The 14,745-nt window shown below is 44.3% G+C and overlaps 1 protein-coding gene across 1 annotated transcript in view; it reads left to right on the top strand.

Annotated features, from left to right (window-relative positions):
- Positions 1-6,849: 6,849 nt before the first annotated feature.
- LOC116354504 (FH1/FH2 domain-containing protein 3) overlaps positions 6,850-14,745 on the top strand; it is a 51,200-nt gene continuing 43,304 nt past the window's right edge. Inside the window, exon 1 of the mRNA XM_031795013.1 lies at positions 6,850-7,315. Within this exon, the coding sequence (XP_031650873.1) occupies positions 7,151-7,315 (165 nt within the window). The 5' untranslated portion in view covers positions 6,850-7,150. The remainder of the gene's footprint in view (positions 7,316-14,745) is intronic.

The raw sequence follows: 14,745 nt of genomic DNA, 5'->3' as shown, positions 1-14,745 counted from the left end.
CAGGGATTTAACAGCTACCCCTCTAGTATCCCATCCAGGGTTTTAACAGCTACCCCTCTAGTATCCCATCCAGGGGTTTAACAGCTACCCCTCTAGTATCCCATCCAGGGGTTTAACAGCTACCCCTCTAGTATCCCATCCAGGGGTTTAACAGCTACCCCTCTAGTATCCCATCCAGGGGTTTAACAGCTACCCCTCTAGTATCCCATCCAGGGTTTAACAGCTACCCCTCTAGTATCCCATCTAGGGTTGTATCCCTCTAGTATCCCATCCAGGGTTTTAACAGCTACCCCTCTAGTATCCCATCCAGGGGTTTAACAGCTACCCCTCTAGTATCCCATCCAGGGTTTTAACAGCTACCCCTCTAGTATCCCATCCAGGGTTTTAACAGCTACCCCTCTACTATCCCATCCAGGGTTTTAACAGCTACCCCTCTAGTATCCCATCTAGGGTTTTAACAGCTACCCCTCTAGTATCCCATCCAGGTGTTTAACAGCTACCCCTCTAGTATCCCATCCAGGGTTTTAACAGCTACCCCTCTAGTATCCCATCCAGGGTTGTATCCCTCTAGTATCCCATCCAGGCTTTTAACAGCTACCTCTCTAGTATCCCATCCAGGGATTTAACAGCTACCCCTCTAGTATCCCATCCAGGGTTTTAACAGCTACCCCTCTAGTATCCCATCCAGGGGTTTAACAGCTACCCCTCTAGTATCCCATCCAGGGTTTTAACAGCTACCCCTCTAGTATCCCATCCAGGGTTTTAACAGCTACCCCTCTAGTATCCCATCCAGGGGTTTAACAGCTACCCCTCTACTATCCCATCCAGGGTTTTAACAGCTACCCCTCTAGTATCCCATCCAGGGTTTTAACAGCTACCCCTCTAGTATCCCATCCAGGGGTTTAACAGCTACCCCTCTAGTATGCCATCCAGGGTTGTATCCCTCTAGTATCCCATCCAGGGTTTTAACAGCTACCCCTCTAGTATCCCATCTAGGGTTTTAACAGCTACCCCTCTAGTATCCCATCCAGGTGTTTAACAGCTACCCCTCTAGTATCCCATCCAGGGTTTTAACAACTACCCCTCTAGTATCCCATCCAGGGTTTTAACAGCTACCCCTCTAGTATCCCATCCAGGGTTCTAACAACTACCCCTCTAGTATCCCATCCAGTCCATGGTGTTGGTCCATGGTGTTGTTAGTCCATGGTGTTGGTCTATGGTGGTGTTGGTCCATGGTGTTGTTGGTCCATGGTGGTGTTGGTGCATGATGTTGGTCCATGTGGTTGGTCCATGGTGTTGTTAGTCCATGGGGGTGTTGGTCCATGGTGGTGTTAGTCCATGGTTTTTGTCCATGGTGGTGTTGGTCCACGGTGGTGTTGGTCCATGTTGTTGGTCCATGGTGTTGTTGGTCCATGGTGTTGTTGGTCCATGGTGTTGTTGGTCCATGGTGGTGTTGGTCCATGGTGGTGTTGGTCCATTGTGGTGTTGGTCCATGGTGGTGTTGGTCCATGTTGGTGTTGGTCTATGGTGGTGTTGGTCCATGGTGGTGTTGGTCCATGGTGGTGTTGGTCCATGGTGTTGGTCCATGGTGTTGGTCTATGGTGGTGTTGGTCTATGCTGGTGTTGGTCTATGGTGGTGTTGGTCCATGGTGTTGGTCCATGGTGGTGTTGGTCTATGCTGGTGTTGGTCCATGGTGTTGGTCTATGGTGGTGTTGGTCTATGGTGGTGTTGGTCTATGGTGGTGTTGGTCCATGGTGGTGTTGGTCCATGGTGGTGTTGGTCCATGGTGTTGGTCTATGGTGGTGTTGGTCCATGGTGGTGTTGGTCTATGCTGGTGTTGGTCCATGGTGGTGTTGGTCTATGCTGGTGTTGGTCTATGGTGGTGTTGGTCTATGGTGTTGGTCTATGCTGGTGTTGGTCTATGGTGGTGTTGGTTCATGGTGTTGGTCCATGGTGATGTTGGTTCATGGTGTTGGTCTATGGTGGTGTTGGTCCATGGTGTTGGTCCATGGTGTTGGTCCATGGTGGTGTTGGTCCATGGTGTTGGTCCATGGTGTTGGTCCATGGTGTTGGTCCATGGTGTTGGTCTATGGTGGTGTTGGTCTATGGTGTTGGTCCATGGTGGTGTTGGTCTATGGTGGTGTTGGTCCATGGTGTTGGTCCATGGTGTTGGTCCATGGTGTTGGTCCATGGTGGTGTTGGTCTATGGTGTTGGTCCATGGTGTTGGTCCATGGTGGTGTTGGTCTATGGTGGTGTTGGTCCATGGTGTTGGTCCATGGTGTTGGTCCATGGTGTTGGTCCATGGTGGTGTTGGTCTATGGTGTTGGTCCATGGTGTTGGTCCATGGTGGTGTTGGTCCATGGTGTTGGTCCATGGTGTTGGTCCATGGTGTTGGTCCATGGTGTTGGTCTATGGTGGTGTTGGTCTATGGTGTTGGTCTATGGTGGTGTTGGTCTATGGTGTTGGTCCATGGTGGTGTTGGTCCATGGTGTTGGTCTATGGTGGTGTTGGTCTATGGTGGTGTTGGTCGATGGTGTTGGTCTATGGTGTTGGTCCATGGTGGTGTTGGTCCATGGTGGTGTTGGTCCATGGTGTTGGTCCATGGTGGTGTTGGTCCATGGTGGTGTTGGTCTATGGTGTTGGTCCATGGTGTTGGTCCATGGTGGTGTTGGTCCATGGTGTTGGTCCATGGTGTTGGTCTATGGTGTTGGTCCATGGTGGTGTTGGTCTATGGTGTTGGTCCATGGTGGTGTTGGTCTATGGTGTTGGTCCATGGTGGTGTTGGTCTATGGTGTTGGTCCATGGTGGTGTTGGTCTATGGCTCCTCCGTTGTGGAACAGCTTGCCCTGTCAAAAGGGGGCAGACACCATGAAGGATTTAAATCACTTTTAAAAGCCTACCTTTTAAACCGGGCTTTAAAAATGTGATTTTTTTTGTTGCTTTCTATGTTCTTGTGTTATTGTTTTAATGTAATGTGTTATTGTTTTAATGTAATGTGTGTTGTTTTAATGTAATATGTGTTGTTTTAATGTAATGTGTGTTGTTTTAATGTAATGTGTGTTGTTTTAATGTAATGTGTTATTGTTTTAATGTAATGTGTGTTGCTAAATGCACTTTAAATAAACTTTAATTTGATATTGTGGAAAACACTTTGAATCAGGTCTAGAATCCTATCTGAGTGGAACCCGAAGACACCTGGTATTGTACCTTGCCAGTGGTCTAAATGGGACCATACTGAATGCTGTTTACATTGATATCCATACTGAATGCGGTTTACATTGATATCCATACTGAATACTGTTTACATTGATATCCATACTGTTTACAGTGATATCCATACTGGATGCTGTTTACATTGATATCCATAATGTTTACATTGATATCCATACTGAATACTGTTTACATTGATATCCATACTGAATACTGTTTACATTGATATCCATACTGAATACTGTTTACATTGATATCCATACTGAATGTTGTTTACATTGATATCCATACTGAATGTTGTTTACATTGATATCCATACTGAATGCTGTTTACATTGATATCCATACTGAATGTTGTTTACATTGATATCCATACTGAATGTTGTTTACATTGATATCCATACTGAATGCGGTTTACATTGATATCCATACTGAATACTGTTTACATTGATATCCATACTGAATGCTGTTTACATTGATATCCATACTGAATGTTGTTTACATTGATATCCATACTGAATGTTGTTTACATTGATATCCATACTGAATACTGTTTACATTGATATCCATACTGAATGTTGTTTACATTGATATCCATACTGAATACTGTTTACATTGATATCCATACTGAATGTTGTTTACATTGATATCCATACTGAATGTTGTTTACATTGATATCCATACTGAATACTGTTTACATTGATATCCATACTGAATACTGTTTACATTGATATCCATACTGAATACTGTTTACATTGATATCCATACTGAATACTGTTTACATCAAATCAAATCACATTTATTTATATAGCCCTTCGTACATCAGCTGATATCTCAAAGTGCTGTACAGAAACCCAGCCTAAAACCCCAAACAGCAAGCAATGCAGGTGTAGAAGCACGGTGGCTAGGAAAAACTCCCTAGAAAGGCCAAAACCTAGGAAGAAACCTAGAGAGGAACCAGGCTATGTGGGGTGGCCAGTCCTCTTCTGGCTGTGCCGGGTGGAGATTATAACAGAACATGGCCAAGATGTTCAAATGTTCATAAATGACCAGCATGGTCGAATAATAATAAGGCAGAACAGATGAAACTGGAGCAGCAGCATGGTCAGGTGGACTGGGGACAGCAAGGAGTCATCATGTCAGGTAGTCCTGGGGCATGGTCCTAGGGCTCAGGTCCTCCGAGAGAGAGAGAAAGAAAGAGAGAATTAGAGAATTAGAGAACGCACACTTAGATTCACACAGGACACCGAATAGGACAGGAGAAGTACTCCAGATATAACAAACTGACTCTAGCCCCCCAACACATAAACTACTGCAGCATAAATACTGGAGGCTGAGACAGGAGGGGTCAGGAGACACTGTGGCCCCTTCCGAGGACACCCCCGGACAGGGCCAAACAGGAAGGATATAACCCCACCCACTTTGCCAAAGCACAGCCCCCACACCACTAGAGGGATATCTTCAACCACCAACTTACCATCCTGAGACAAGGCTGAGTATAGCCCACAAAGATCTCCGCCATGGCACAACCCAAGGGGGGGGCGCCAACCCAGACAGGATGACCACATCAGTGAATCAACCCACTCAGGTGACGCACCCCTTCCAGGGATGGCATGAGAGAGCCCCAGTAAGCCAGTGACTCAGCCCCTGTAATAGGGCTAGAGGCAGAGAATCCCAGTGGAAAGAGGGGAACCGGCCAGGCAGAGACAGCAAAGGCGGTTCGTTGCTCCAGAGCCTTTCCGTTCACCTTCCCACTCCTGGGCCAGACTACACTCAATCATATGACCCACTGAAGAGATGAGTCTTCAGTAAAGACTTAAAGGTTGAGACCGAGTTTGCGTCTCTGACATGGGTAGGCAGACCGTTCCATAAAAATTGAGCTCTATAGGAGAAAGCCCTGCCTCCAGCTGTTTGCTTAGAAATTCTAGGGACAATTAGGAGGCCTGCGTCTTGTGACCGTAGCGTACGTGTAGGTATGTACGGCAGGACCAAATCAGAGAGATAGGTAGGAGCAAGCCCATGTAATGCTTTGTAGGTTAGCAGTAAAACCTTGAAATCAGCCCTTGCTTTGACAGGAAGCCAGTGTAGAGAGGCTAGCACTGGAGTAATATCATCAAATATTTTGGTTCTAGTCAGGATTCTAGCAGCCGTACATTGATATCCATACTGAATGCTGTTTACATTGATATCCATACTGAATGCGGTTTACATTGATATCCATACTGAATGCGGTTTACATTGATATCCATACTGAATGCTGTTTACATTGATATCTATACTGAATGTTTTTTACATTGACATCTATGCTGTTTACATTGATATCCATACTGAATGTTGTTTACATTGATATCCATACTGAATGTTGTTTACATTGATATCCATACTGAATGTTGTTTACATTGATATCCATACTGAATGCTGTTTACATTGATATCCATACTGTTTACATCGATATCCATACTGTTTACATTGATATCCATACGGTTTACATTGATATCCATACTGAATGATGCAGTTAAGGGACCTAAATATTTCATTTAATTTAAGGAGGAAATTTGCCTTAACATTTTTTGGGGGAGCAACTGACTTAAATTTAAACCAAACTTTATCTTCCAATGTTTTATGCAACCGAGTTCCTGGTGCGGGATGAGCAGTACATTTACAACCGGGTTCCTGGTGCGGGATGAGCAGTACATTTACAACCGGGTTCCTGGTGCGGGATGAGCAGTACATTTACAGCTGCCGACTCCTTGAAGTAGAAATCTTCATCCAATTCGAGATTAGTGGTCCCTGTTCTGATGTCCAGAAGCTGTTTTTCGGTGGTACGAAATGATGGTGGCAATATTATGTACAACAAAAGTTGAGATCAGCGTAAAAAACCGCACACAGAATTGGTCAGGAACCCGTAAGATGGCAGCTATCCACCTCTGCAGCACCATCCTGGATACCCCTGGAGCCCAGGTTTAATATATTTTCACTACTTAGTTAACATACTTCTCACACTTCTTGAAAACTGTAAACACCTTCCTTTGAAGGGCCTTGGCTTCGACGTAAATAGACTACCTCATTGTTTGTTAGAATGGATTAGAGCAGTGCACTTCTTCGGTTCTGATGCATGATCAACAGTATACCAGAAGAGGTCGCAACTTGCTTTGAAATCAGACGTAGTCCTCACTGTTGCGCTAATGCCGAGGGGAGAAGAGGAGAGGAGGGGGGGTCGCAGGGGGATGGATTTGCTCTCCCTCTAGACGACATATCGGCTGACCCATACAGACTAAGCTCTCTCTCAATTCAATTACAATATAAGGGGCTTTACATGTGTTTTCATTGCCAAAGCAAGTGAAATAGATAATAAACAAAAGTTAAATAAACAATACAAAATTAACAGTAAACATTACACTCACAAAAGTTCCAAAAGAATAAAGACATTTCACATATCATATTATGTCTATATACAGTGTTGTAACGATGTGCAAATAGTTAAAGTACAAAATGGGAAAACAAATAAACATAAATATAGGTTGTATTTACAATGGTGTTTGTTCTTCGCTGGTTGTCTCTGTCTCTCTCTCTCCAGCACCTTGCCAGCCTCTCGTGTCATTGGCCACCTGCTGTGAGCCAGTAGCGACTCCACAGTGACACCGTCACAGGACAGAGTAACAGGACAAATCGGTTCTCCCTATAGACCGCACTAACCAACCAGCGAACCAAAACAGTTTCTTATACCGGTCCAACCAGACTTCACGAGAAGTCACCCACACGAAGTCTGATTATAGTAGCCCACCCAACCAGAGAGCTGATCAAACTTGGCAACCTGCTGTTTTTTTGTTTGTTGTTACAGGCAGCAGGAGAGACAGTGCTCCTTGCTAGGCGACGGGTCTAATCATTAACCTCGGTTAGTTTCCCCCTCATCGGAGGAGCCTCTTGGATGGATATATCATGGCTACGTTTGTCTGCAGGGTTCAGTTCTTAGACGATACCGATCCATTCAACAGCACCAATTTCCCGGAGCCGACCCGACCACCGCACTACACGTTCCGAGAAGATATCCCTCTTATCAATCAGATAGCAGGAGTCCACCGGCTACTTAGAGCCCCGCATAAGGTTTGCAATGTTTGAATTTTGCCACACCTATTTTATTCTGGATGAATGCATTTCAATGTTATTTTTGTTTATTCATATATAAACTTAGCAATGTCGTGTCAGTCACAAACTTTACCTGGTGGGCTATTTGTTTTAAAGATCAACCGCGAACGCAGTTTGATTTTGCAGACAGGCAAGGATAATTGCGTGGCTGCAGGCATATTTGGTGCAACACACTCGCCGATGTCAAAGACACTCAATAGTATTTGTTTGTCTATATTTGTCTCTCTCTCTCTCTCTCTCTCGGTTTTTTCTCCACGTATATCACCACCGCAGCATATTTAGCTGCAGACTGTGGTTTATCGTATTCCTGCATGACTAGTCGCCGGGTGGGTTTTCTATTCGTGTGTCACAGCGACAGGTGGGCGCGAGGCTTTAGTTTCGTTCAGCCAGCCCGATATAACCGGATGAACGCGCGCTCCGATCCATTCATTAAAAAACACAAAATAACATTGAGGGTCACGGGAAGAGTGACGTGGAGTCGGTATCTAAAGCACTCATATAGGTGTTTGAGATTATGCAAAAACCCTTGCTAGAATGTTGTGTGTGTGTGTGTGTGTTTGTGTCTCAGTGCGTGTGACACACACACACACACACACACACACACACACACACACACACACACACACACACACACACACAGGGGGAGAGAGGGACATATCACACCACACATGTCCAATACATCAGAATGGTTTTCCAGACCAGAAGTAATTCAGCAGTGAGGCCATCTTTAAAAGCCACAAAACAAATGTCAGATGTCCCTGAGAGTACGGCACAGACATCCTGATGACCTACTGTAGCCTGCACATGGGAGTATGCATTGCCTTGTTGTTTGTGTTTGTAGCGTTTTTAATTGAGTTATTAAGAATCGGGATTCCCCAGTCCATTTTGAACAGCAAGTCATATGCTCTTAGAAGTGCTATCTAGAACCTAAACGTGTTCTTCAGCTGTTTGCATAGGAGAACCCTTTTTGGAATAACTATTTTGAGTTCCAGATAGAACCCTTGTCAGTTTCATGTACAACCCTTTCCACAGAGGGTCTACAAGGAACCAAAAAGGTTCTCCTAGGGGACAACTGAAGAACCCCCTTTTTGGAACCCTTTTGTTCTGAGAGTGTAGAGTTCCATAGACCCTGGTCTAAAGTAGTGCACTACTACCCTATAGACCCTGGTCTAAAGTAGTGCACTACTACCCTATAGACCCTGGTCTAAAGTAGTGCACTACTACCCTATAGACCCTGGTCTAAAGTAGTGCACTACTACCCTATAGACCCTGGTCTAAAGTAGTGCACTACTACCCCATAGACCCTGGTCTAAAGTAGTGCACTACTACCCTATAGACCCTGGTCTAAAGTAGTGCACTACTACCCTATAGACCCTGGTCTAAAGTAGTGCACTACTACCCTATAGACCCTGGTCTAAAGTAGTGCACTACTACCCTATAGACCCTGGTCTAAAGTAGTGCACTACTACCCTATAGACCCTGGTCTAAAGTAGTGCACTACTACCCTATAGACCCTGGTCTAAAGTAGTGCATAATATAGTCAGTCTGGTTAGGAACCATCACATCAGGTTATAAACCGTCTGGTTAGAGACCATCTGGTTATAAACTGTCTGGTTAGGGACCATCACATCAGGTTATAAACTGTCTGGTTAGGAACCATCACATCAGTTTATAAACTGCCTGGTTAGGAACCATCAGGTTATAAACTGTCTGGTTAGGGGCCATCACATCAGGTTATAAACTGTCTGGTTAGGAACCACCAGGTTATAAACTGTCTGGTTAGGGGCCATCACATCAGTTTATAAACTGCCTGGTTAGGAACCATCAGGTTATAAACTGTCTGGTTAGGGACCATCACATCAGGTTATAAACTGTTTGGTTAGGAACCATCACATCAGGTTATAAACTGTTTGGTTAGGAACCATCACATCAGGTTATAAACTGTCTGGTTAGGAATCATCACATCAGGTTATAAACTGTCTGGTTAGGGACCATCACATCAGGTTATAAACTGTCTGGTTAGGAACCATCACATCAGGTTATAAACTGTCTGGTTAGGAACCATCACATTAGGTTATACAATATGGTTAGGGTCCATCACATCAGGTTATAAACTGTGGTTAGGGACCATCACATCAGGTTATAAACTGTCTGGTTAGGGACCATCACATCAAGTTATAAACTGTGGTTAGGGACCATCACATCAGGTTATAAACTGTTTGGTTAGGAACCATCACATCAGGTTATAAACTGTTTGGTTAGGAACCATCACATCAGGTTATAAACTGTCTGGTTAGGGACCATCACATCAGGTTATAAACTGTCTGGTTAGGAACCATCACATCAGGTTATAAACTGTCTGGTTAGGAACCATCACATCAGGTTATAAACTGTCTGGTTAGGGACCATCACATCAGGTTATAAACTGTCTGGTTAGGAACCATCACATCAGGTAATAAACTGTCTGGTTAGGAACCATCACATCAGGTTATAAACTGTTTGGTTAGGAACCATCACATCAGGTTATACAATATGGTTAGGGACCATCACATCAGGTTATAAACTGTGGTTAGGGACCATCACATCAGGTTATAAACTGTCTGGTTAGGGACCATCACATCAGGTTATAAACTGTTTGGTTAGGAACCATCACATCAGTTTATAAACTGCCTGGTTAGGAACCATCAGGTTATAAACTGTCTGGTTAGGGGCCATCACATCAGGTTATAAACTGTCTGGTTAGGGGCCATCACATCAGGTTATAAACTGTCTGGTTAGGAACCATCAGGTTATAAACTGTCTGGTTAGGGGCCATCACATCAGTTTATAAACTGCCTGGTTAGGAACCATCAGGTTATAAACTGTCTGGTTAGGGACCATCACATCAGGTTATAAACTGTCTGGTTAGGAACCATCACATCAGGTTATAAACTGTCTGGTTAGGGACCATCACATCAAGTTATAAACTGTGGTTAGGGACCATCACATCAGGTTATAAACTGTGGTTAGGGACCATCACATCAGGTTATAAACTGTCTGGTTAGGGACCATCACATCAGGTTATAAACTGTTTGGTTAGGAACCATCACATCAGGTTATAAACTGTTTGGTTAGGAACCATCACATCAGGTTATAAACTGTCTGGTTAGGAACCATCACATCAGGTTATAAACTTTCTGGTTAGGGGCCATCACATCAGGTTATAAACTGTGGTTAGGGACCTTCACATCAGGTTATAAACTGTGGTTAGGGACCATCACATCAGGTTTTAAACTGTCTGGTTAGGGACCATCACATCCGGTTATAAACTGTGGTTAGGAACCATCACATCAGGTTATAAACTGTCTGGTTAGGGACCATCACATCAGGTTATAAACTGTCTGGTTAGGGACCATCACATCAGGTTATAAACTGTCTGGTTAGGGACCATCACATCAGGTTGTAAACTGTCTGGTTAGGAACCATCACATCAGCTTATAAACTGTGGTTAGGAACCATCACATCAGGTTATAAACTGTCTGGTTAGGAACCATCACATCAGGTTATAAACTGTCTGGTTAGGAACCATCACATCAGGTTATAAACTGTCTGGTTAGGAACCATCACATCCGGTTATAAACTGTCTGGTTAGGAACCATCACATCAGGTTATAAACTGTTTGGTTAGGAACCATCCCATTAGGTTATACACTGTCTGGTTAGGGACCATCACATCAAGTTATAAACTGTGGTTAGGGACCATCACATCAGGTTATAAACTGTCTGGTTAGGGACCATCATATCAGGTTGTAAACTGTCTGGTTAGGGACCATCACATCAGGTTATAAACTGCCTGGTTAGGAACCATCAGTTTATAAATTGTCTGGTTAGGAACCATCCGATCAGGTTATAACCTGTCTGGTTAGGAACCATCACATCATGTTATAACCTGTCTTGTTAGGGACCATCACATCAGGTTATAAACTGTGGTTAGGGACCTTCACATCAGGTTATAACCTGTCTGGTTAGGAACCATCACATCAGGTTATAACCTGTCTGGTTAGGAACCATCACATCAGGTTATAACCTGTCTGGTTAGGAACCATCATATCAGGTTATAAACTGTGGTTAGGGACCATCACATCAGGTTATAAACTGTGGTTAGGGACCTTCACATCAGGTTATAACCTGTCTGGTTAGGAACCATCACATCAGGTTATAACCTGTCTGGTTAGGAACCATCACATCAGGTTATAACCTGTCTGGTTAGGAACCATCATATCAGGTTATAAACTGTGGTTAGGAACTGTCATATTACTGTCATATTGGTATCATAGCAACATCTGTCTGGTTTAGTAGGGATCCCATGGATCAGAGGGATCTTTTCTCTCTCTCTCTGTTTGTCCTCCTCCTAACATGTCATTATGAGACTGATGGCCGTGCGTTCTGATTGGCTGTTGCGCTGAGATCTGTAACATGTAAAATATAGCCTAGTGTCCCAGAATGCCTGTGGGTTAGGGCTGGAGCCTCACAATACTTTGTTCTCCTTGCTTTGGCTCTCTGTGGTTTTTACTTCCTGATTATCAGTTCTTCCTCGTCTCCCTGGTTCTGTTGGAGTCTCAGACGAAACACTACTCACTAGCATCCACCGTGACAGAGTCAACTCAAATCTAACCCACGGAATGGTCTGAAAGTGTGTGTGTGTGTGATTGTGTGTGTACGTGTGCATTCCACGTTCGTTTGTGTCTTGCTCTGTCTTTTTTTTGGTGTGCGTTTAGATCTGTGTCCACATGGTCACGTGTTTACATTTGTGTGAGTGTTTTTTTTTAGCAGGTAAGTCTGGATTCGAACCAAAGACAACGTTATACGTACAACTAAACTAACCCTGAAACGCAAATCTAATCCCTGGCCAATCCCTTTGTCGTCCAGACAGGCAGGCAGACGGACAGGCAGGCAGACAGACAGACAGACAGGCAGGCAGGCAGACGGACAGGCAAGACAGACAGGCAGGCCAGACAGACAGGCAGGCAGACAGACAGGCAGGCAGATGGACAGGCAGGGCAGACAGACATGCAGACAGACAGGCAGACGGACAGACAGACAGGCAGACAGACAGGCAGGCAGACGGACAGGCAGGGCAGACAGACATGCAGACAGACAGGCAGGCAGACGGACAGACAGGCAGACAGACAGACAGACAGGCAGATGGACAGGCAGGGCAGACAGACAGGCAGGCAGACAGACAGGCAGGGCAGACAGACAGGCAGACAGACAGGCAGGCAGACGGACAGGCAGACGGACAGACAGGCAGACAGACAGACAGACAGGCAGACGGACAGGCAGGGCAGACAGGCAGGGCAGACAGACAGGCAGGCAGGCAGGCAGGCAGACAGACAGGCAGGGCAGCAGGGAAGCCGAGAGGTATACGAGTAGCTTAAAGCTTGAAGACTCCTTGTCCTCTCCTGTGTGTAGAAGCATTTGAAAGGTTTCCATTCTGGACTACACTTTTACATTATGACTCTGTTCAATTAACTAAGCAGTCAAAGTCACTAAACAGACACAAGCTACAGTAGACATATTATACTGACCCAATTGGACAGCTGTGAAGTGGCTACAGTAGACATATTATACTGACCCAATTGGACAGCTGTGAAGTAGCTACAGCAGACCTATTATAGTGACCAATAGGACAGCTGTTATGTAGCTACAGTAGATTTGCATATTATAGTGACCAATAGGACAGCTGTGATGTAGCTACAGGAGATTTGCATATTATAGTGACCAATAGGACAGCTGTGATGTAGCCACAGTTGATTTGCATATTATAGTGACCAATAGGTCAGCTGTAAAGTAGCTACAGTAGATTTGCATATTATAGTGACCAATAGGACAGCTGTGAAGTAGTTACAGTAGATTTGCATATTATAGTAACCAATAGGACAGCTGTGATGTAGCTACAGTATATTTGCATATTATAGTGACCAATAGGACAGCTGTGAAGTAGCTACAGTAGATTTGCATATTATAGTGACCAATAGGACAGCTGTGAAGTAGTTACAGTAGATTTGCATATTATAGTGACCAATAGGACAGCTGTGAAGTAGTTACAGTAGATTTGCATATTATAGTGACCAATAGGACAGCTGTGAAGTAGATAAAGTAGATTTGCATATTATAGTGACCAATAGGACAGCTGTGAAGTAGCTACAGTAGATTTGCATATTATAGTGACCAATAGGACAGCTGTGAAGTAGTTACAGTAGATTTGCATATTATAGTGACCAATAGGACAGCTGTGAAGTAGCTACAGTAGATTTGCATATTATAGTGACCAATAGGACAGCTGTGAAGTAGTTACAGTAGATTTGCATATTATAGTGACCAATAGGACAGCTGTGAAGTAGCTACAGTAGATTTGCATATTATAGTGACCAATAGGACAGCTGTGAAGTAGTTACAGTAGATTTGCATATTATAGTGACCAATAGGACAGCTGTGAAGTAGTTACAGTAGATTTGCATATTATAGTGACCAATAGGACAGATGTGAAGTATTTACAGTAGACATATTATAGTGACCAATAGGACAGCTGTGATGTAGCTACAGTAGCCTATACTAAGTCTCTGGCTCTAACTAACAGTAAACTCTAGTCCTACCATATTAGTGGCTCTCAGCATCAGATCTATAATCAGCTGCAACATGACCTTTTCAATGCATCACCCAGGGACTCTGGACTCATATATTTCATGAGTGAACAGACTATAAGGCGTACATGGATAGTCTTCACATTGTGGTTCTTCTAGTCTCTTCTCACAATTAACTCAACTTGCCACTAACTCATACTGTGCTCATCGATTCATGAGGGGCCAGACGGTAAGTGTAGATAGTTCTTCCCATCTCACAATGAACCAAAACGGCCTATTAACAACTAGACATGAAAGGAGTCAAGTTGTCCTCCCCAACACCACCGAGAATAAACAGTTGTCTTTTTTGAACAAAACCTTCTCCATTAAAACAGCATTAGTGTTACAGAACACACCCTCTTCCTCTGTGGTTCCCATAGACATGGAAAAACGTTGACCAAAACACACACACACACACACACACACATTAACGCACATGCATACGCACGCGCGCACACACACACACACACATAGACTAACGCACACAACCTAAATGCTACGTTACTTAATGTGTTGTTAACGTTATCGACCCGGTGTGGTGATGTTGTTGTTTTAACGTGGAAGTAATTACTACCTCCCTCCCTCCCTCCCTCCCTCCCTCCTCCCTCCCTCCCTCCCTCCCTCCCTCCCTCCCGCCTCCCTCCTCTCTCTCTCTACCTCCCTCCTCCCTCCCTCCCTCCCTCCCTCCTCCCTCCCTCCCGCTCTCTCTCTCTCTCTACCTCCCTCC

This window comes from Oncorhynchus kisutch, linkage group LG17 (assembly GCF_002021735.2).
Source record: "Oncorhynchus kisutch isolate 150728-3 linkage group LG17, Okis_V2, whole genome shotgun sequence".
NCBI classification, from domain to species: Eukaryota; Metazoa; Chordata; class Actinopteri; order Salmoniformes; family Salmonidae; genus Oncorhynchus; species Oncorhynchus kisutch.
This window is presented reverse-complemented; position numbering and strand designations above follow the sequence as displayed.